We start from the raw sequence: 22,828 nt of genomic DNA, 5'->3' as shown, positions 1-22,828 counted from the left end.
AATTTTATAAAAAAATGTTAATTATGAATCTAACTTTTTGGTTTTCACATTTTTTCATAAAGTCCAACATATTTTGTGAGATTTTGAAAAAGCATAAGGTGAAAAAGTTAACTTGCACTCACTAGACAAGTTTCCTTTAATTTAAATAAAATATATATTTTTTTATTTTAAGTCTTTCTCACCCCCACCTATATTTCAGCCGATAAATGCAGCCATGGTTCAATTAGAAAAACACTACTTAGTAGAACTTAAAAAAATTCTTAACTTTGGGACAATGTTGGTTGGTGAAACTCCCAAGGTGGTATACTATGTGCAATACAAGAAGAATGGCATTAGGTTATCTTTGAATTGGATATTCTAGAGTTAATTCGATACTTCGTGGTGAAACTAGTACCCTTGTTTCTATTGTAAACTGGCGTCGGTCGTTTTTCCTCTACTTTTTAGGATTGTCATTTTCTCTTGTTACTACAACCTGAAATTTTTTAGCAGGTATTTTTAGTCAGGAAGACCAGGTTGGTTGAGGATACTAATATGTGATTGCTTTTCACTCGTGCCTTGGTGATGGTATCCATGTTGCCTCGGTTTCTTCACAATAAATAATTTATCTGAAAAAAATCTTAAAACAGAAGTCGTGTCCACCTCAAAGTGTATAAGCATTTGATTAGCGTAATTACTCTATCTTAACCATCCTAAATACATAATAAGTCAATAACAAAAAAAAAAAAACCATCCTAAATACATAATAAGTTAATAACAAAAAAAAAAATCCTAAATACATAAATAGTACGTCAAAATGTTTATACGGAATTCATTTATGTTTTAAACAGATTCCTTTTCCTACACGCAACTATCGGGACTCACGGTCGGGGTTGAAAACCCAATTTTGCCCCTGTTTGGCATGAAGAGGCATCAACCACTTCCTTCCGAAAACAGCATGCCACGAGGTGTTTGATTTCATCCCAGAAAGGGGAAATTGATTTGGCCGTACGCGTTAACGCATTGGATGCGTATTACACTCATTGCGTATCTCAGCCGTAACCATCTATGAGTTGCTGGCCTTCTCGCTAGATTAGTGCCTGTCTTAGCTTGCCGCAGCACGTTTTTCTTTGCTTCTTCCTTCCGTCTTTTCCGTCCTCAAAGAGGGCTTGCTGGCTCAGGCAAGCGATTAGATCAAATCCCTTTTAATCATTTGTTGTTTAACCATTTCTGTGACGATACAAACAGTACTGAATCCACTAGGAGAGATAAATCTTTAGATTATAATCTCATCTACTCTTTTTCATTTTCGGTAGAAGATAATCTCTACTTTTGGTTCTGTTAATTATTAATTTTCATAATCATATCCAAGTCGTCGTCTTCGCTCGATCTCTTTTTTCCATCCATACTTGAGTCGTTTGCAGTTCGAATTAGGGTTCGAAGCTGGTTTCAGTATTAGTTTCCTTGGTAAGGGATTTGGTTGAAGTTGCTGATGGCTCAACCGTCGAGTTCGAGCAGAGCTAGGGTTGTTGGAGACTACATAGTTGGTGGACGAATCGGATCAGGATCATTCTCTACCGTATGGCACGCCAGGCACCGAGTTACTGGCATGGAAGTTGCAATTAAAGAGATTGGGATGGATCGTCTCGGCAAGAAATTGCAGGAGAGTCTCTTGTCTGAGATTGATATTTTGAAGAAAATCAACCATCCTAATATCATTCGGTTGCACAATATTATCCAGGTCAGTAGTTGTGCTTCTTCCTCTATGTAACTGCCCCTCCTCCAAATTTTCTTCGTATTCATTCATTGTCAGCATTTTGGCTTTTTTAGTGAGCAGTAAGCTGGAAAAAGACAGGTGCCCCCCAATGACATTTTCTGGACTGATGCAACAACAATAATGTTATATTAAACCTGGAGAAATTTTCTTTACTGAATCCTTGGAAAATATCTAGAACCTAATATCACTGAATCCTTGGATAATTGCATAATTTAGAACTTTAAATTTTTGAGGGTTTATTTAAATGAAGCAAGGGAAGAGTGCTGCACATTCGTTGTCATCTGCACTTTGTTCACGTTCGAAGAAAGCAAGAGTTACTCCAATGCTCGAATTTGAATTTCTGATAACCTTCGTAGTGAACATTCAGCATCTGCAGGATCATTATATATTCCTCTTTTCTCCTTTAGGACTTTCACTATGAGTCAACTACTTATAGTTTTATAGACTAAGAGTATATGTACAGTTGTATCTGTCCCAGAATACATATATTTACTTATAAAAAATTAACCGTACTATATTCAGGTGACTAAATCTCCAAACCCAGTCTTTGGATGATAAAGTAAAATTAAGGCTGATGGAAATATCTAAGGACGAGATCCTTGATTATACACGCGGGCCTAGGGTCTAGGGATAGGTAATTTGTTCTTGTCTGGCTTACTTAACTGTTAGGTGCTTGAGATGAAGCCGGAGACTTCTCAGTCTTTCTCGGACATTAAAGCCAGCTTGATTTATTAATCTTCTTAGCCAAGTGAATAAGCTTAGTAGCTAAACTTACACTATTTTTTCATTAGAATGGGTACTCAGTCACTACTTATGCAGTTTAGTTGGAATTTCAAGTAAGCTTCCCAAAGAAATGAAATTTTATTTAAAATTTTAATGTTCTCAGTTTCCTCTGTATTTTGTCTCATCTGTTGTCCTTTACATGTGATCCAGATTACTGGTAGAATACTTCTGGTATTGGAATATTGCAGAGGGGGTGACCTTTCTGTATTTATTCAACGTCAAGGTGGAAGAATTCCAGAAGCAACTGCAAAGCATTTCATGCAGCAGCTAGGTACAATGGACTTACATTTTCATAAATTATATTATGTTGTCTGTTTTCTGAGTCATGTTCTAATATAAAATCTCTTGTCTTCTCCAGCTTCTGGTTTGCAAATCCTCCGTGAAAATAATCTTATACACCGAGATCTAAAGCCACAGGTTTGTTGTTGCTTTGCATGTTCAATTCTTATTATTGTTTAAGATCGTTATGTTCTGTTCTCACCTGGTACCTAGTCTGGGATTGGGTTTGATATAGCTTCTGTTTTTATTTTATTTGTATACAGTTAATGTTGATGAATTTGGAACTTGAATGTTGGATTGCGTTTGCTGGATGCCTTATGTGTGATGTCATGAACTGTTTTGTTGACGTTTAGGCTAATTACCACCACTGCCCTGTACTTAACTACTAATGCAAGCATCACTATCCCTAATTTATTTTCTATTAAGCTGCACCACTCTTTCCCTGGTAATTTAAAATCCCTAAATTATCTTCGATTCCATCCCCTCCTTCAATCAACCCCAGCAGCCTACCTCGTGCACCTTTGCATCTGCATCTCCCAACCTTCGCCCAGCCTGTTCCTTTGCCACGCTTCCACCTCCGCTTCCCTTTTCTCTGTATCTCCCCTCGCCTCCTGAACTCTTATCCATTACCAATCCCAATCCATACGTCCCAGTGCAAATGCCCTTCCCAGTCGAAAATCAGCTTTATGGGGACGGAACTCCGATCATAGAGAAGCTGGAGGGAGCATGAATAAGAACATAAGTGCCATGCGGCAATGGCTTGTGAATATCTGCAGGATAGTTGTTGTTCCATCGTCATGAAACTTCCAAGGGGATGCCTAGATGGTTCACTTTGGGTCTTAACATATTGCTCATAATAGCTCTAAAATGAAATTTATAGTTTCTCAGAAGATTGTGCTGTATATGTAGAATGTAGTCTGAGAAAACTGAATTCTTATTGCATAATGGCATGGAGAAAAGCTCAAAAGAGTTTGTGGAAACTTTCCTTGTTGCACCACCAACAACGCAAAAACTATACTGACCACCCTGTTTGCTTTACAACAAATTGACCGATTTTTTGATGCATGTTGAAGATAAATGTAATCATCGACATCAAATTGGCTTTGTTTTTATGATGCCTGTCAACTGCCTTTTGTTTATTGCAACTCCTATGCATTGCCAAATTTCTATCAGCAAACAAATGATGGAGGGTTGGGGAGGAAAATGCAGCCGCAGTTGAGGTTGTGGGGGTGGTGGCAGGTGGCAAGGTTCGGGAGAGAAGTAGAGCATGGGGATATTTGTGTTGTGACTTGTGAGATGGGACGGGGGCTACAGTTATTTTAGCGAGTTAAATTTACAAGGGCAGAAGACAGGTGTAACCATGTAAGTATACTTTTCTGAAGGAATCAGAAAAAACATTTGGGTAATGGAGTTGAGCAAAGTTTGGGCAAGTATAGGTGAAGATAGTACTAAGCAGTTGATGTTTAAACATCTTAAGCTTGAGATGTAGAATTGGTTCGTGTTTGTTTATTAATAATATAAAGTATCCTGCTAATTATGCATATAGCTGCTTGTGAATTGACTAGCTTCAGTAACATCTATAATAGCAAAACAGTTCTGACAGAAGGATTATGAATAGTATACTCACCAATTATGGCCTCAAGTAAAATTTGCTGGTATGAATTGATTGCAAAAACAATTTAATCAGCCCATCCTAGCACAGTCGGAACAATAGTTGAAGCCTACTGAGCTGAGCATAAAGAAGAAGTATGTTGTCTTTCTTTCATTTGTGAGTTGCTGCTCCTACTACATGCAATTGTGTAGTCCATAAGAGCAAGACATGGGGGGGGGGGTGTTGTTGAAGAATGAAGGAACCGGCTGGAAACCTATACAATGCCTTCAACAAATACATTGTAGTCTCTTTCTGAGCTTGATAACTCAACTTGCTCCATTTGTTGGGTAGTCTCTTGCGTGCTTGAGAGACGTGGATAGGACACCACGTCTTTGAGGTTTTGTGTTGGTGCTCCTCTATATATGTCTCCTCATTCATGATTCCATTGGGTTGACTTTTGAGGCACTGATACAATTTGCATATGTTCCGAGTCTGTGAGGCCTTGTTTAGATGAGCTGGTTTCCCTTCCTGTTGAAATTGATTATTCTACTCACATTTTGTGTTGGACAAATTTTCTGGTGGAGATCTTCTCTACCTTCCTTTCTATTGTTCAATTTTATTTCTTCTGCACTAGCCATGATGTTGTCTTGACTGGGAATTGGGTCCTAAGTAATGTGTTCATATTTTTAAAATTAGCTTCTTTTTTCCTATGCAGCAGTGAGAATATATGTTTTCTGATGCATATCATTTCTGAACAGAATCTTCTCCTTTCCACAAACGATAACAATTCCATATTGAAGATTGCAGATTTTGGCTTTGCAAGGTGAGATAGACCTTTTTGTAAGTTAGATCCTTCTGTCAGTTAATTTGTTTAATTTGGTGAATAACCATCATAAACGTCTAGAACAGCCTTTGTTTTGGTTGTGTACTTGTTTCAGTTGACACAAATACTTCAAAAGTTTTTCAATGTATCTGTATTTGACATTAATTCTGTATGAAGGTCCATAAGGTGCTGGTGGCTGTCTACAATGTCAATTACAACAACCAAGCCTTGTCCCAACTAAATGGGGTTGGTTAAATAGATCCTTTCCTCAAATCAGCTCTGTTTGAGGTGACACTTGATATGAGACTTAAGCTGTGCATGTCATTTCTCACCACCTTTCCTGATGTTATTTTAGGTCTTCCTTGGATTTTTAGTTCCTTAATCTGGATTACTGATCATATTGGAGCCGTCCCCAAAGTCCTTTGTTGAACATTGCCTTGCCACCTTAAATGAATTTCTCTTAGCTTATCATGTATGGAGTTACTACTATTCAAGATCTTATAGATTGTTCCTTATTTTATCCTCTTCGGTTTGGCCACTCATTCATCTTGACATCTTCATCTTTGCTACCTTGAGTTTATTTATATGATGCATTTTCCTTCACTTAAACTCCAGATGCATCTCTCCAGTCTCCATTTCATTCATTTTTTCTTCTTCTTTGTCCTCCATTTCTCCCTTATCTGTGATTGAACCAAAGTACCTAAAATTATCAATTTATATGATCACTTGTCAAGTTTCATGTCCTCATTAACCATCCTAGTATAACCAAAGTTACACGCCATAAACTCCGTCTTTGTGCTTAAAACCTTTTGATTCCAAAGTTGATCTCCATAAACTTAACTTGGTTTTGTTCTCTGCTTTTGTTTCATCCACCAAAACAATATTATTAGCAAAAAGCATACACCATGGAACCTCATTTTGAATACCGTTGGCTAAGTCATCTATGATAAGCGCAAACAAATAGGGTCACTTGATCCTTCATGTAACCCAATTGTAATTGAGAATTCACTACCGTAACTCCTCAGTGTTCCTACACTTGTCATTGTGCCAGCGTACATGATTTTAATTATGTCTAGTACTTAACTACTTACCAAATGAACTCTCTAGGGACTCTCATAGGCATTTTTTAGTTCAATAAAGACCATGTCATAGGTTTTCTTCACATTGATTTTCCTTGGAAAAGCCAAATGGTTCTCTATAATGGTAGTTTCTTGTCTCAAGTGGTAATCCTCTCCCATAAATTTATTGTGTGACTCATTAGTTTTATGCCTTTATAGTTATTGCGGGTTGCAACTCTAAATGTTATTTCTATTTTTTAAGTCCAGACCACAATGCTTCTTCCACATTCATCTTGCGCTGTCCTTATGCTCATTATCTTATGTCATAGGTTTTCTTCACATGGATCTTCCATAAAAGCCATAATGGTTCTCTGTACTCTGTAGTAGTAGTTTCTTGTCTCAAGTGGGTTTTGATAATCCTTACCCATAATTTCTTAGTGTGTGTCATTGTCTTTTTCTTCTTACATACAAAGGAGTTACTTGTTACTAATATAGTCTAGCCTCTCTTCTTCTTTGAATTCCTTGTTTCACTCTGATAGTATCATAGATCGGGGTAGATGCAGAAAGTAGAATAGATTTAGTAAGTAGAATAGATAGAAGATATCTAGATTATGCCACATCACTTATTCTACTTCAACTGACACTGTATTGGATTTTATGGAGCCTGTTCATGCATGACAGGATTTGGGTCTAATCATGCCTCCATATTGTTGCAGCTCTAATTATCGTTTCTATTTTTTAAATCCAAACCACAATGCTTCTTCCCTATTCATCTTGCATTTTCCTTATGTTCATTATCTTATCACTTGGTTCATTAAATATCGTTTCTATTTTTTAAATCCAAACCACAATGCTTCTTCCCTATTCATCTTGCATTCTCCTTATGTTCATTATCTTATCACTTGGTTAACCAAGATAATTCACCCATTCCTGAGCTTTCCCACACTTCTATTTGGATCTCATATGGGCTTGAGTCTTGCGGAGTTTCATCCTCCTTAAAGCTTCTCATACTTTGAATGTCATAATTCTTTTTGTTTTTTGATGAATAAGTATTATAATTCTTTGTATATAGCCATATCATGTGATTCCATGATGGATAATGTGGTCTTCTAAAACAATATTACTTGAATTGTGTTTATTTAGTTGGTTGTAGATATAATCTTCCTGCCTTTTCTTAATGTCCACATCCTTCACTAGTACTTCACTATCTTCACTTCTAATACATATAACATTGTTGAGAATTGAGACATCAATTCTTCCTTTCTCGTGATTTAGATATCTTATAAATAGCTTTTCACCTTCCTTTGTGCTTAGATTGTTACAAAAGTTTTCTTATTTATTGGCTTAGTTTTCTCACAATATTCTTAGCTTCATATTTGCCTAATTTATCCCTTTGGAGATTTTTCTACATTTTTTGTCCTTTGCCACGTCTTATATTTAGCTTACTTAGTCTTGATGGTTATTTGACCTCATCATCCCACCACCATCTCACTATAATAACAACCAGTAACGTTTTCCTTTCAATTCATCTAGGACATCCTTCAATAATCTTCTTGATATAAGTCCCATTTCTCCTTGTTTGACCACTTTATTGGAAAATTATTTTGAAATATCTCACCATTCAACAATATTGAAATGAAGCTAAGAAAATTGCGGGGGCAAGCAAGGGAGAAGAAGTATGAAGAGTTATATAATAAGTTGGGCACTAAGGAAGGGAAAAAAAATCTATTTATAAGATAGTTAAAATAAGGGATCGGAAGAGTAGAGATCTTTAACATGTTAGATGTATTAAAAATGGAGATGGTAAAGTACTAGAATGTGATGAGGACATTAAGAAGAGTTAGGAAATCTATTTCTCTAATCTACTAAACGAGCACACTTCAAATATCTGTAGTTCGGACGATTACAAATACACCATTGCATCAATTTTCGAACATATATATGGAGAATAGATGTTTGAAGTAAAAGGACTAAGGAAGATGAAACTAGGCAAGACACAAGGTTATGATGAAATCCCAATAGAAGTATGGAAGAGCTTAGGTACCCACAGGCTAGCTTGGTTGACTAAGTTGTTTAATAAGATTATGAGCACAGGAAAAATGCTAAATGAATGGAGGAGAAGCATTGTGGTTCCAATTTACAAAGATAAATGAGGTATTCAAAGCTGTAATAACTATAGAGGCATTAAACTGATGAGTCATACTATGAAATTATGGGAGAGAGTAATTGAAACATTTGAGACACTTAACCTCAATTATGGAAAACCATTTTGAGTTTATGCCGGGAAGATCTACTATTTACCTAATTAGGAGACTTATGGAATGGTATAGAGAGTGTAGGAAAGATCTTCTTATGGTATTTATTGACCTAGAAAAAACTTTTGATAGAGTTTCTAGAGCATTAATTTGGCAAGTACTAGAGAAAAGAAGGGTTGCAAGTAAATACGTGGACATAGTTAACGATTTGTATGATGGTTTAGTGACAGGTGTAAGAACGGTGGGGGGCAAAGTAATGAATTCCCAATTATAGTTGTACTTATAATGGATGAATTAACCAAAGGCATTCAAGATGAGGTTCCTTGGTGTATGTTTTTTGTTGATGATATTGTGTTGATAGATGAGAATCAAGTAGGGATTAGTACAAAGTTAGAATCATGGAGAACAACTTTGAAATGAAGAGGCTTTAAACTAAGTTAAACTAAGTAGAACAAAAATAGAATATCTAGTTTGTAACTTTTGTCATGATCGGGCAGACAATGAGGTGGTGAAACTTGACAACAAGGAGATTGCTTAGAGTGAGTGTTTAGGTACATTGGTTCAATCATAAATAAAAGAGGTGATATAAAAGATGATGTTTCCCAAAGAATCCAAATAAGGTGGATGAAGTGGAGAGGTGCATCTGGGGTCTTGTGTGATAGACGTATTCCATTAAAGCTTAAAGGAAAATTCTATAGGACCATCGTTTGACCAGCTATGATGTATGGTGCAGAGTGTTGCGCTGTTAAAAAGAATCATATGGATAAACTCAATGTAGTAGAAATGAGGATGCTAAGATGGATGAGTGGCAAAATTAGGAAGAATAAGATAAGGAATGATCATATTAGAGTTGGTCTAGGAGTTGCTCCTATAAGTGATAAGCTACGAGAAAGTCATTTGAGGTGGCACGACCACGTTCAACGGAGGCCTATAAATGCCCCTATACGGAGAAGTGATATAATCCAAAATGAAGGAACTAGAAGAGCTAGGGGCAGACTTAAGATAACCTTAAGAGAGGTGGTGAGAAAGGATATGCATAGCTTAGGCCTTGTATCTAGCATGACCTCAAACAGAACTAATTGGTAGACAAGAATCCATGTAGCCGACCCTATTAGTTGGAACAAAGCTAATTGTTGTCACCATTCAACCACAACTACCTTGCCCCACTTTCCAAGTTCCCCGCATTTTTACAACATTCTTCAAGTTCCCTTCCCTTCCCTCCTTAGTATCATAAATCACATTAGGGGAGTGATTTAGATCTCAGGATGCATCATAGAGAGTGGTAAAAACTTAAATATTCAGGAAGATGGTTTCTTATTGAATATGAATAGTGTAAGTTGACTCTCTCTCTCTCTCTCTCTCTGTTATTATTACTTTTTATTTTTGATATTCAACTGATCAATTTTTGCTGTTATCTTTTCTTGAACCTCATGGTTTGCTATGGATCTCTTTCATGTTAAATTTCCTGCTTACTTTTCCAAGATTTTGTTATGTTAATATGCGGAAAGTTAAAACAGCAGATTTTTTTTTGGCAGGTCATTACAACCTAGAGGTCTGGCAGAAACACTATGTGGCTCTCCTCTCTACATGGCTCCAGAAATAATGCAATTCCAGAAGTATGATGCAAAGGTGACAATCTAGTCTTTCCTTGGTCAACTCTGATCCATTTTTTTGTTGCTCAAGTTGTTTCTGCATTCATTTTCAACTGCATATGCAGGCAGATCTCTGGAGTGTTGGGGCTATCCTGTTTCAGCTTGTAACTGGGAAGACCCCATTTACTGGAAATAACCAACCACAGGTCTGAGTTCGATGTTAATTTATCAATATGATTCATTTTATGAGTTTATTTTATTCTTGTATTTCTATCATGTGAAATTAGTGTGCCTGTATGCCTTTTAATGTTAATGACCTAATCGTCTTCAATATTGTATGGAGCAGTTGCTGCAGAACATTTTGAAATCAAATGAATTGCGCTTCCCTTCAGATATTGTGGATCTGAGTTCTGATTGCCTCGATTTATGTCGGAAGCTTTTGCGTCGTAACCCTGGTAATGTTTTCCCCCATTCAGGGCTTTTATAGATACAGATGTATTTGAATTAGATAAGTTATTTTTTAAAGGATGAGAAGCATTTCACAAGGTATCATGAATACCCACCCTTGGCTCTGTTACTGCTCTGTTCCTTCTAATGTTAATGGTAATAATTTCTCTGACCTATATATGAGATGAATAGTAAGTGTAAGACTTTGGGTATTTTGGTCAAGACAAGGTAACTGCTGCCTTTGCCTGCCTTGGGTTCTGCATATGCTCTGATCCATGGCATAACAGCAGGTATAATATGTCGTCTGTTTCTGCTGCCAAGATATGTTAACAAGAGAAACAATTTGAGCATTTTGGTGAATTCCAAGGCTCAGAAAGATGAATTTTGCTCTCCTACATGGGTTTTAAGTTTCTGGACTGGTAATAAGCACTTATATCATGTATCTGAGGCACGTTATTACTTTGCAGTTCAGAGGAATCCGCTCAGCTCCTGGGTACCATGTGGTATACTGGTTGCTGACATTTTAGATTGATGGAGTGGATTGTCATTTCTGTTATGCTTACAGTTCATATGATTTACTTTTCTTCACTGATTGGAAGTATGGCTTATTTTCTACTTTGTCTGATTGTATTTACTGTCTACAGTTGAAAGACTGACTTTTGAAGAGTTCTTTAACCATCCATTTCTTTCTGTCAACCAACCGAATGATTCACTGAGGTAAACATGATTTGAATTTCAACTCTTCATATTATGCAATCTTTCTCTGTTCAAATTAAAAAGAAATCTTAAAAATGGAAATAATTTACAGGATTAGGACTGCATCAAACATCAGTGGTTCTTCTCCATTGGTTGAATGTGATTCTGGGAGGCTCAGGGAAGAAAGTTCACAGGAAGATTGCCTGCCTTTCCCTTTGGAGGATGATGCCAGTGGTCCTGATGTGAGTCCACCGTTCCTCATGAAGGGGCCCTCAATGAGGTCATTTTCTGGATTTTCTGGGGATACAAAAGTTGATAAAATAGTAGCAGGTTCTAATGTTTCCAACAGGATGGATGTTGCTTCTAGATATGGTTCCACGCATAAACTGGAAAATACTGGATTTAGACCTGACCAGCAAAGACATTTAGTTGGAAATTTCAAAGAACCTTTGTCATTCATGGATCAAAGACCAGTGAAGACTTCTTCCACAGGTGCAAGATCTTACTATTATCCCCCGACTCTTTCATCTCAATGTTCTTTTTCCCAGATTCAATGCATCTGCTGTTACTATATCTTTTAATATTCAGTATTTGCATGGATCTACAGTTGTAGATTCACTGGAGTTCATTGATCAGGATTATGTTATTGTTTCTGGACACTCAGCGGAAGTTTCAGCTTCATCTATCACTGCAGCAAGGTCACGCCACTCCCAGCATAAATCAGGGATGTCCTCAATGGCATCTTTTAGTGATAATACCAAATCAAGTGTGCCAATGCCAATTATTGGTCCAGCAGTACGGAATACCAGTGGTGTTGGAAGCTTGGATAGTCACAGTTCTGCACGTTCTGGAACGTCACAAGGATCCATGGATATAGGAGATACTTTCGAGCAGCCATCATCTCATTGCCTGACAAGGATTAGGTCATTGCAGCAGTGTGCTACTGCTGTCACGGAATTAGTAAAAGAAAAGGTAACAACAGATTTCTAACAATGAAGCATATTGATAAATTAACATCGAATTTTGGGTTGTGCTTATTGTTGGAGACATGCAGAAGTTGTTGAGTGTTTCTCTCAGTGAACTGTTATTTTTTGTCTACGCATGCATTTTCTGTTTATTTTATTAGATTTAGAATAGAATTTTCTCAACTTGAAATTTCATTTGTCATCAATTTAATTTCTCCATGATGATGAGATATAGGGTTCGCTTTGGAGGCAATAAAGTGGTTTCCGGATATTCAGTACGCATTTTGCTTGTACTGGTATACCATCCAACTTTCTATATTATTTACCTTAGAGGACTCCTTTTGGCCAAAGATGATCCTAGGTGTGTGAGGAAAAGGCTCTGATGTTGACAAATCACCTAATAGGCTTATTTAATTAGAAATGAGCATTGAGTTGGGTTAGTATGTCTTGGGCCTTTGATCCCCCTGCATTTTCATTATACTAGGTCACCATATTGGGTCCAAAATATGGGTGAAAGCTAGGCATACAGGATAAGGCTTAAATAGTTTTCTGATTTTAATCCTAAGTTGTTATGTTTTGCATTCCCTCAGCTTTCGCGAGAAGGTTTCTTTTATTAATATGCTTCTTATTTGTGTTTACTTGGAATAGGATTTACTTCCACATTCAGATTATGTTTAGCTTTTCTATAAGCTTGTAAGGGTCGTTGGCTCAAGGACAATTGAAGATTAATAAAGCTGAGATTCTCTGCAATTGAACTGTGTGATTCAGTCATGCATGTGAGCCCTGGAAAGTGGGATTTTGGTCCAGTTGGTGGAAGCCATGTTTATCCACCTTTTTCTTCTCTTATAATGTTCTTCTTCTCCAGCAAGTACTGTTATCATCTGCTTTGTGTGTTTCTGGAATTCAATTTAACCTAACTGGGAGGGGTCTTTCCCTCTTTGAATATTCTTTGGATGTTTTTAGAATCTGCAAATCAGATTCCTCCCACCCAATGTCCAAAATTTGCTAACCACCAAAATCCCAGCATGTTGGCGAAATTTTGCCAACGTTTGGCAGGGGTTTCAGTCAAATTTCACCCCCGAGTTTCGGGTTAGGTAATTTTGGGTCAAAATTCGGGGTCTAGCGCCTAGGTTGCCTAACTAGTAAATTATTATGATTGTACATTCCTAACTAGTAGGAGTAGATTAGGAAACATTCAAGAATGCAAGAAAGATTTTACATTTCTACCATGATTCTCCGGATCACCACCCTCATTACATTATCTTCACACCTCATCCTTCCATATCTACCAAGATTCACCAATCACCACCCTCATCACAATATCCTTCCACCTCATCTTTCCATATCTACCAAGATCCTCCGATTTCCACCCTCATTGCATAATTATCCTCCCAGTTCACCCTTCTTATCTTGTATTATTTTTTAATATTGTGTAAATTATTATGATTGTACATTCCTAATTAGTAGTAGTAGATTAGGAAACATTCAAGAATATAAGAAATAGGAGAGAAGCTCTAGAAAAGCCTAAATAATCACATCGAAATTCGATTATAAAGGGCAAGATTTTGCTGAATTTATTGTGTAAACTTGAACAATTGCCGATTTGTAGCCGATTTTTGGGTGATATTTTGCAGATATTGTTTCGGTCCCCCTTTTCGTTTTGCCACCTAGTGACACAATTTGGCGATGTTTCGCCGAAATTTTGTACCATGCTCCCACCGTTTGGGGTGCATTCAAGGCACTGTGTTGCTGATCATCAACCTAATTAATTGCTAATCAGAGCTTAGGGGTTAGTTGATCCAGCCAAGAAGGGAACTTGTTTTGAGTTCGTTTTAGTTGTGATCTATAAAAAATAACTTGTTTGCTAAATTTTCAGTTTGCAATTTAAAACACTTCAGTTACTTCTAATCTGGCTGTTGGATCATTACCATCTTCTGAAAGACATCTGTACTTTTATTGATTTTCAAGGTAACCTTCACCTTTGAAAGTTGACTTTTGCTTTTTTGGCTTTGGGTTTGCCTGGGTCCTGTCCAAGAGTGTTTGGCCTGAACCAAGGTTTCATCATACCTACCTCCCTCTTGGTGCAGTCCTCACAAGAATACAATGACAAGTTATCTTTTTTTTTTTTTATACGAAAAAGAAAATTCTATATATATATAACTTAAAAGCAGTTACAATAAGTAGTTTGACAGCCATTTGCTTGTGTGGCTTCAAAAGTAGCTGTTAGAGCTATATTAGTAAGCCAAGTATGGATTACTAGGGGATGGGAATACGTTAATATCAATATTTGTGATTCTAGTAGTTATGTCTACTATTTTAGGAATTACATTGATTGAGCACAAAACATGAACTGGTTTAGATAAGAGTATTTGTAGCATATTGTGACTACTCCAAATCTCCCCCACTTCCAGTTTAAGTTGTTCTGCTACTGTTAGTCCTTCTTGTAGAGCTGCTACTGTTGCTTCCAAAATGTCTTCACAATCCAAGTTACCAAAATTGACAGACCTTATATGTCCATCTACCGCTATCCCCATGCTCCATCCTACGATCCTCATTCGTTTGTTAAGAACCCCTGCACACAATAACACAATTTTCGAGTTAGCTGGTATTAATGAGCAAATATTTTCTTTGTCCCTTAAACTTATCTCATCGTTCATCAATGCATTCAAATGAAATTCCAGATTTTCGTTCAACATTTCATGTAAATGATGTTCCATGACCCATCTGTTTACACTAGCCAAAATCTTTAAAGGGTTAGGTGTTTTTTGCGAGAAGATTTTACCATTCCGTTCCTGCCATATAAAATATCCAGTTATGATAAACAAAGAGAAGATCCATGTGGCTGTTTTCTTATCCATTTGGTACTGGATGTTTTGGCACAAGCTTAAGAATGAAGTATCGGTCCAATACTCAGTCTCTCAGCCCTAACGGTCCAGCCACATGAATTCGCTTTGTCCATTCACAGGAAATCATTACATGCCAAATAGTTTCTACCTCTACACCACATAGGACGTAAGTAGGTTCAATCCCAGTCCAGCGAGCAAGTGTTTCCTTGACCGGTAATCCACCGTTCAGGACTCGCCAAAAGAAAATTTTAAATTTTGGGTGAATGGGCAGTTTCCACATAAATTTCCACCAATTAGTCGTCCGATTCTCCTGAGGTAGGGTATCGCGATTGAATTATGTGACGAAAGGCCGATTTGACCATAAAGTCCCCCTTGGAATTCAATCGTGACACCCACACATCATTTTGATCAGATCGAAGTAATGGTAAATTGACAATTGGGATGGGGGTTTCAAAGTTTGAGGAAATCTCCCTGTTTTGTGTGTTGATGACGTCTGCCACTGTGGCCAATCTGTGCCATGTTGAAAAATCTGGTGTATAAAGCAGTCGTGGATCTTGTTGTGGAGACCAAGGATCGAACCAAAACGAAGTTTGTTCTCCATTTCCTATACTACGTTTCACCGTCTTTTTTAACTGTGGGAGGATGCTTGCAATACTGTTCCATGTCCAGGAGCCCTTTTTTGCCATTATCTTTGGGTCAAAAACTGATCCTTTTTTGAAATACCTTGCTCGAAGAATTTTGACCCATAATGACTGTGGTTGAAATAACATTCGCCAACCGTGTTTTATTAACAAGGCCATATTGACATCTTCCATCTTCTTGAACCCCAACCCTCCATTTTGTTTTGGTTGGCATATTTTCTCCCACGAAATCAAATTCAATTTTCGTGGTTTCCCCACTCCACCCTTCCAAAATCTTTGGCAGATCCTATCCATTTTATTGCAGACTTCCTTTGGGAATCGAAAACATTGCATCTGATAGAGTGCGACCGACTGAATTGCTGATTGTATAAGAACACCCCTACTTGCATAAGAGAGATTGGTTGCCTTCCACCCTGCCATTTTCCTAGACATCCGCTCAAGTACTGGTTGTAACAGCCTTGTTTTTCCTTTTCCTGCCAGCAACATTGTACCCAAATAGGATGTTTCCTTCTTAACTTCTTTGACCCTAAGAATATTTAAAATCCGGTTTCGCTCTTCTCTTGAAACACTTCTACTAAAGTAGGCCCCACTTTTTTCAAAATTAATTTCTTGCCCTGTCAGATCTGAAAAAAGTTCCAATACCGCTTTTAAGGCAAGTATTTGTTCCGTATCAGTTTTGCAGAATAGAAAAGTATCATCTGCAAAGAAAAGATGTGAAATTTCTGGCGCCCAGGACCGATCCGTTTAACAGGTTCAAATTCCTGTACTCATCAAGTAATCGGGATAAGACTTCCATAATTAACAAGAAGAGATAAGGGCTTAACAGGCATCCTTGTCTAAGTCCTCTAGACCCCGAGAAACAGAGGTAGGGTGATCCATTCAATTTTATTGAGAAGGTAGGAGAAGAAATTAGTGCTTGAATCAGATTGCCCCATCTTTCCTCGAAACCAAGAAAAGAGAATAGTTTGAGGATGATATCCCTTTCAGCCCTATCCTAAGCCTTAGACATATCCAGCTTCAGAGCTAGATATCCAGTCTTGGTTTGAGACGTTTTCATATAATGAAAAATCTCATGAGCAATGACAATATTGTCCGTGATTTGACGATTTGGCACAAAAGCACCTTGATTGGGTGAGATAAAGCATGAAAGAAGGGGTTTCAGCCTATTAGCCATAATCTTGGCAATGATCTTGTAAGACACATTACACAAACTAATGGGCCTAAAATCCGACACTTCCACCGGGTCATCCTTTTTAGGGATAAAACATAACAAAGTATGATTAACCCCCGAAGGCAGACACTCATTAGTAAAGAATGAGGACACGAATTTTTGTACCTCAAATTGGATTACATTCTAGAACTTTTGGAAGAAGAAAGCATTGAACCCATCCATTCCCGGAGCTTTAAAAGGACCCATAGAAAAAACAGCATTTCTTACCTCCTGAGTATCCGGAACAGATGTAATATCTCGAGGAAAGTCATGACAGGGAGGAAAGAGACTCTTAATGAAATCAGGATCCAAGGGATTAGAACCCAATGACAAGTTATCTTGATAACTCAAAACCCAATATTGCAGTCTGAAAGAAAAACTAATTAAATGTAGTTTTTGTAAGGAGAAAACCATGAAAGTTCAGTGGCGTGCAATAGTGTGAGCTCAATTTATAGATCAAAACAGAATAGCACCAAATCCTATTTTTCGGGAGAACCAGGTAGACAGATTGGACAATCTGATATTACTGAAACTTTGGTTGAAGAAAATAGGAGTGTGACACTTGGGAAGATAATAGTGTGATTCAATGTCTAGGCTGTTGTGATTCGGAAGAGTTACCTTCTCCATGCCACACAGTGGTGGAGCCTTCTGCACGGCTTATAAACAAGCCCTGGAAGCTTAAAAGTGGTAGAAATTGAAAGCTGATTTACAGGAGTTCAAATCAGAATCTATCAATGGATCATTTGAAGATCCAGACAGATAATAGAATCAAGAAGCCACCCAAGAAGTTAGGATTTTTAAGTGAAATTGAAAACCCTTAAAAGACTCTTTCAAATCGATGGAGAAGCCGATCAACAATACAAGTCAGTGGGCCATTATTGGCAAGAGATAAACCTGGAATTGAAGTAGGGTTAAGCTGAGAAAAACGAAAATAACGAAAATATGCTTAGGATTGGAAACTGTAGTTCATCTTAACTTCAGCAACTAAGAGTACACAGGAGTGAAAGGGTAAAAAAAAAAAAAAGAGGAGAAGAAAGAAAGAAAAGGGAAAATAAGCTTTTGAACAAGATAAAAGACAAGTGAAGGGGACATGGTGGTAACTCCCCACCTCTGGTAAGTTCAGCCACCTGCCAGCTTTGGTTTCTCCACTAAGGAACACCCAGCATTGGCAACTACTTACAGAAGCAGATATTAATATCATGAGTTGCTCGTGTCACTAGAATAGAAACAAAAATTTTGGTAGATTTAACATAATATTCCAGCAACCAAACACCTAGAAGATCTCTCCTCACAAGTCATTAGGGGCCTGCACACTTTATGCAGTCTGTTGCATGAACCGTCCACATATATCGACAGAGTATATGCCTTAAAGGGAACCAAAGGGTTGACCCAACATCAACTGGTTTTAGCTAAACCTTGGGGACTAGTGCTGGTTCCTTTTCCTCCTATGGTGGCCTTGTAGTGCATCAGGTCTGTTGGAATATATTGATGGCATGTCATTGTTGTTTAATAACCTAGAAAATTTGAAGGCCTTCAGGTTGATAGTTGGCCAAGGCAGTCATTTGTGGAGTCAATGACCCTTGGTTGTGATGTGTAAAATTTATTGTCATGTGTGTAGTTTAACCTTACCCTAAGAAAGGTACCTCAATTTTGAAATGCAATCTAAATCTTTCATCCATGATAAAGTTTATTTTGTTGCTGACTTGGATTCAATTGTTGATGTACTCCATTTTTATATTATAGATCAAGACAGGTAGGCAATTAGAAGCATTCTCAGTTCAGCTTGTAATCTTAGCAATTTGGAAGCAAGCACTTCATATTTGCCATACACAAGCTGCATCGGCTGTTGAAGGAAGTTCAACTCAAGACACTACTCGAGTCAGGGGAAGCACGAAGAAGCATGGTGGTCATGATGTCCAGGAAAGAGTTGATATTGTTGAGACTCCCGAGGCTATCTGCTCTCAGATTGAAAAGGAATTTCTTGTTGAGGTCGAGCATGCTGAGGAACTTGCCAGAGATCTTCAACCAATTGATTGTACGTACCAGTATCTATATGTTAATAATTGTGGTATTTAAAAGGATTCTTCTGCTGTTTTGCATGATCTGCTAAATGCTAACATCATCAACTCAATGATTCTTATCCTAACTACTTCAAGTCATCTTTGTTAAACATTTTCTTCATTTCTTGCTAATACTATCATTTGGAACCTACCGTGCTCAAAAGTTTTCCTTACCATGTGGTTTGTCTTTCAACTGCTTAGCCTGGTCGTCTATTATATTTGAGAAGTATTACAAGTTACCAATATTCAAATGGTTAAAACTTGATGATTCATGTTAAAAATTCTGCCAAATTAGAAAAGCTTTATTCAGCATAATGAGTTCCAATACTGGTACTAGCATTTGGATTTGTTGGTAGGACTTCTTGCATCTGGTCTTTCCATATCAATGGGGGGGGGGGGGGGGTTCTCATCTGGCATCTTTACTGTTCATAGCATCTAGTAGTTGGTATTTGTATTGGTTATTCGTGACTGAAAAACCCTTTTACCTTGTACCTTATCAGTTTTCTTTCTGTGATTTGTATTTGACCATATATTCAGGGGCAACAGAGATGCCAGACGCAATGGAGACAATATTCCAATCTGCCCTTGAATTTGGTAGAAATGGTGCTGTGAGTATCCATGAACATCTTTTTGCTCTTTCCTCTTGTTGAGAGCATGTTAGTAACTCGGAATTATTGAAATCATGAATTTGTTCATCAATTATCCTTTTCACATCTTGTCTGTATTCATGAAGTATAAAGTACAACTTCTGTGTCTTAACAATGTGATGAGGTAGGTTGGGCTGAAACATGGCAGACTAGCAAAGCTACAGTAACCAGAATCACGGTAAATATATAATCTGAGAAAATAGGAATAGAAATTTAATGTGAATAGAGCTTGCAAACTATTAACCCAATGATGCTGAAATTAATATATCATAGAGATCGTATGGGAGTGACTAAACAGAAAATATAAAGCGAGGTTTGCAAGAACAGAAAATATTAACTCAGAAAAGCTAGTGGAAGTCGTGATCTGTAAATCTGGTAGATGTCTTATTATGGAGCAGATGGGGAGGATCATCATATAGTCAAACTTTCAGTCCAAGATGATGGTTGAACTTTCAGAAACTGGCAACTGAAGTCCAGGCTCAAATGCTGTCAAACATGCCTATCACAGGCTTATGACAGTACTTAAAAATAATAGGACATAATGATTATGTCGATAGTATTTTAATGGATTAACTGCCTGCAGATATCACCAAACAGAGTCTAGAGAGTGTGAGGGATAGCCAGCTGGAACACATGCTGGACCTGGATGAAAATAGGAAAGAACGGAAAATTGGGGAAAGAAATAGTATGACCATGAGTTTTCAGCCCTGAGTCACAAACCAAGATTCACCACCTTGGGTTGCCACTTGCCTCACCACGAGGCCTGTAACTCGTCACTGTACATGCTTGAGGAGAACTGGTTTCTTGCTGCAGCCCTTACTCTGGAAATAGCCTCTCTTGGAAAGCAGAAGTAAGGCTGCATAAATTATGACCATCCCCATACCTCATGGATGCAGGGAGAACAAGAAAAAAGAAAAAGAGAGAAATGATTGCCAGAACTATGCATGGGGGACTGTTTGGTGCCAAAGCAACTGCTGCAAAAAGGAATCCTTGTGTGAAGTATCCTTGCCTGTTCGAAAGTTTAATAGCAAGCAAGATAGAAAATTCTACCTAGTGTTACATGAAGAGTCAAACCAGTTATCTTGTAACTATTTAGGTCATTGGCAAACCTTTTTTTCTTTCACACAAGCTGGTTTAATGGGTCCTGCACCTAGCGTTGCTAGATAATTATTTAGTGCATCCTTCATTGTTAAGCCCGGTCAGGTTTTATTATCTACATTTAATGATAGACTACATTGAGTCTGCTCTGAGTGCTGAAACTGTGAAGGCTGTGGTGTTCATTCCAAAAGGTTGGTTTCAGCTTGAAAATAGAAATTCTAAAGTTATGAGTTAGGTGGGTTAAAACCTTCTTTCAGTACTACAATTAGGTAATACTTGCTCTAGTTTTGACTCTTCAATTGGATTTTATTTTTCAGTTATTCCTCTTAGTAGAAATTACCACCATTGAAAAGTTGTCATTAACCGAAGGGGTTGCCTTTTGCCTTTGTTTCTGTATGTCAGGTTGACGAACTGATGGGTGATATAGAGATTGCGGGAACCCGGTATTCCAAAGCCGTATGCTTGTTGAATTTTCTTTTGGTAGAAGCACAGTCTCTTATACTGAACCCGCCCTTTTCCCTTACAAATACTGATCGGTTTCGGCTCCGGAAGTACATTGATATCCTTAATAACAGGCAGGGCCAATCCAGGTCTCAGAGACTGGCCATTTTCAAGTGTGAGGTTCAACAATCCCCCCCTTGAAGACTTGGTTCAATTAACATGCAGAACCAATCCAGGTCTCAGAGAATGACCAGGTTTAACAATCCCCCCTTTTGAGGACTCTGTTCATTTAACACGTTGGCCAGTAATGGCCTATTGTTTATAATGTAAATCATTTATTTGTACAGCAATTCTTTTGATCTCTTGGATGTTGAAACATGGAATGGATTTTGGGGATATAAGGGGTTTGTTTATATTGGCATTTTGTAATTTAAACTTCCAAAAAAGAATGGTCCCAGATTTTTCTTTTCTTTTTGATTCATTTCTCTTATTTATTCTTCAGGAAGATTATGATAATAGGCCTCTGTCACCTAGCCTTCGGAGGATAAGAAGCCAATTTACCTGGGTTTGAAGTCTGTCGTAGTGGGCAATTTGCGTAATTGTTTTAAACTACCCATGATTGGTAGATGCTGGGGAGTTATTGTATTGCAGACGGACGGAACATGAAATTGCCCATAACTGGAGTATCGTTTGTAGCAATTTCTGATAAGCAAATATATTCAGCAGCCCCAGTATCGGATCACAAAAAGTCTTTGACTTTCATCCACAAACCAGGGATCAAAGGGGCGTAATAATCCGTGGCTTAGCATGGTGTCTGGTGCAGCTTTAACAGCCTACTACTCCCACCCGCACAACCCATCTGAGGCCTTTGGGATGGATGATCTTAAAACCTGTTATCCTATGTGTCACTGCACCTAAACTAAAGAGAAGGGAGACTAGAAGAATAATTAGTTGTGATATATCTTGAAAATGATATATTACAAGTAGGTGATTAAGAAAATAATCATGGGAATAAAATGGTACGGTCGTGTAGCAGCTTGATGTCAATCAGTTTGGTTTCAGGTTTACTTGATTCAGGAACGACATTTTTCAACCTTCAGTATACTATACAAGAGCAATAATAACCAACATTCCTTATTTGAGTTGGTCATAAGCCACTAAAAGTCTTAAAATTCATAAAGCTTTACCATCAATATTGATCAAAAAAATTCTCAGCTAATGGCAACCATGGAGAAGGACCTTTGATGGTCTTTGACAAAGTATTTATGCGTTCAGTCCAGGATGTGTATTAGAACAAATTGCAGCTCTCTTTCGAAGTTGGGGAAGTAACTCTTTTTACTTTCTGGTATTTTTAGTTATGAAACTCAAACGAAAGCAGGAAAAGATTCCAATACTTATAAGCTATAAAACCAAAGAAGAGGCTTACTGAGAGATGCGACCTGTCAAAGATGTGGGCAAATTGAGGAGTCCAAGGATCATCTATTTTTGGAGTGTCCGTTTGCTAGATCGGTATGATTTGGCTCTACTTTCTCCTATGCCCCCCACCAATAGCACCACAACTTCGGCTTTATATTATGGATTGGATGAAGTTGAATTGGCCAGGTGAAAAGCAAGGTCATCGAGCAGGGCTAACAGCCTTGATT

The 22,828-nt window shown here is 37.7% G+C and overlaps 1 protein-coding gene across 4 annotated transcripts; it reads left to right on the top strand.

The window, feature by feature from the left end:
- The first annotated feature begins 960 nt into the window (after positions 1-960).
- On the top strand, positions 961-22,382 carry LOC149027844 (serine/threonine-protein kinase ATG1c-like). 4 transcript variants are annotated; one of them, XR_016175163.1, is made up of 14 exons: positions 962-1,717; positions 2,687-2,807; positions 2,895-2,953; positions 5,165-5,229; positions 10,078-10,171; positions 10,260-10,340; positions 10,481-10,589; positions 11,226-11,298; positions 11,390-11,769; positions 11,885-12,249; positions 18,683-18,974; positions 19,537-19,607; positions 21,147-21,439; positions 21,688-22,382. XR_016175163.1 is itself a non-coding variant. In XM_089166425.1 (13 exons), exons 1-13 carry the CDS (start codon positions 1,469-1,471, stop codon positions 21,384-21,386), a joined length of 2,142 nt encoding a protein of 713 aa, XP_089022551.1. In that variant the 5' UTR covers positions 961-1,468; the 3' UTR covers positions 21,387-21,670. The 4 variants fall into 4 exon arrangements, 3 of the variants coding, with proteins under 3 accessions (XP_089022551.1, XP_089022543.1, XP_089022555.1); XM_089166425.1 differs by lacking the exon at positions 21,688-22,382 and having other exon boundaries at positions 961-1,717; positions 11,942-12,249; positions 21,147-21,670; XM_089166417.1 differs by lacking the exon at positions 21,688-22,382 and having other exon boundaries at positions 21,147-21,669.
- The last annotated feature ends 446 nt before the right edge of the window (positions 22,383-22,828 follow it).

This window comes from Hakea prostrata, chromosome 1 (genome assembly GCF_041222555.1).
Source record: "Hakea prostrata isolate BN-2017 chromosome 1, UWA_Hpros_2, whole genome shotgun sequence".
Classification (NCBI taxonomy): domain Eukaryota; kingdom Viridiplantae; phylum Streptophyta; class Magnoliopsida; order Proteales; family Proteaceae; genus Hakea; species Hakea prostrata.
This window is presented reverse-complemented; position numbering and strand designations above follow the sequence as displayed.

What these genes read in the sequence shown, in the direction of transcription:
- LOC149027844 (XM_089166417.1), top strand. Translation starts at nt 1,469, where the DNA reads ATGGCTCAACCGTCGAGTTCGAGCAGAGCTAGGGTTGTTGGAGACTAC. An exon ending in GGTTGCACAATATTATCCAG is followed by an intron (nt 1,718 to 2,686) that starts GTCAGTAGTTGT and finishes CATGTGATCCAG; the next exon opens with ATTACTGGTAGAATACTTCT. An exon ending in AGATCTTCAACCAATTGATT is followed by an intron (nt 18,975 to 19,536) that starts GTACGTACCAGT and finishes CCATATATTCAG; the next exon opens with GGGCAACAGAGATGCCAGAC.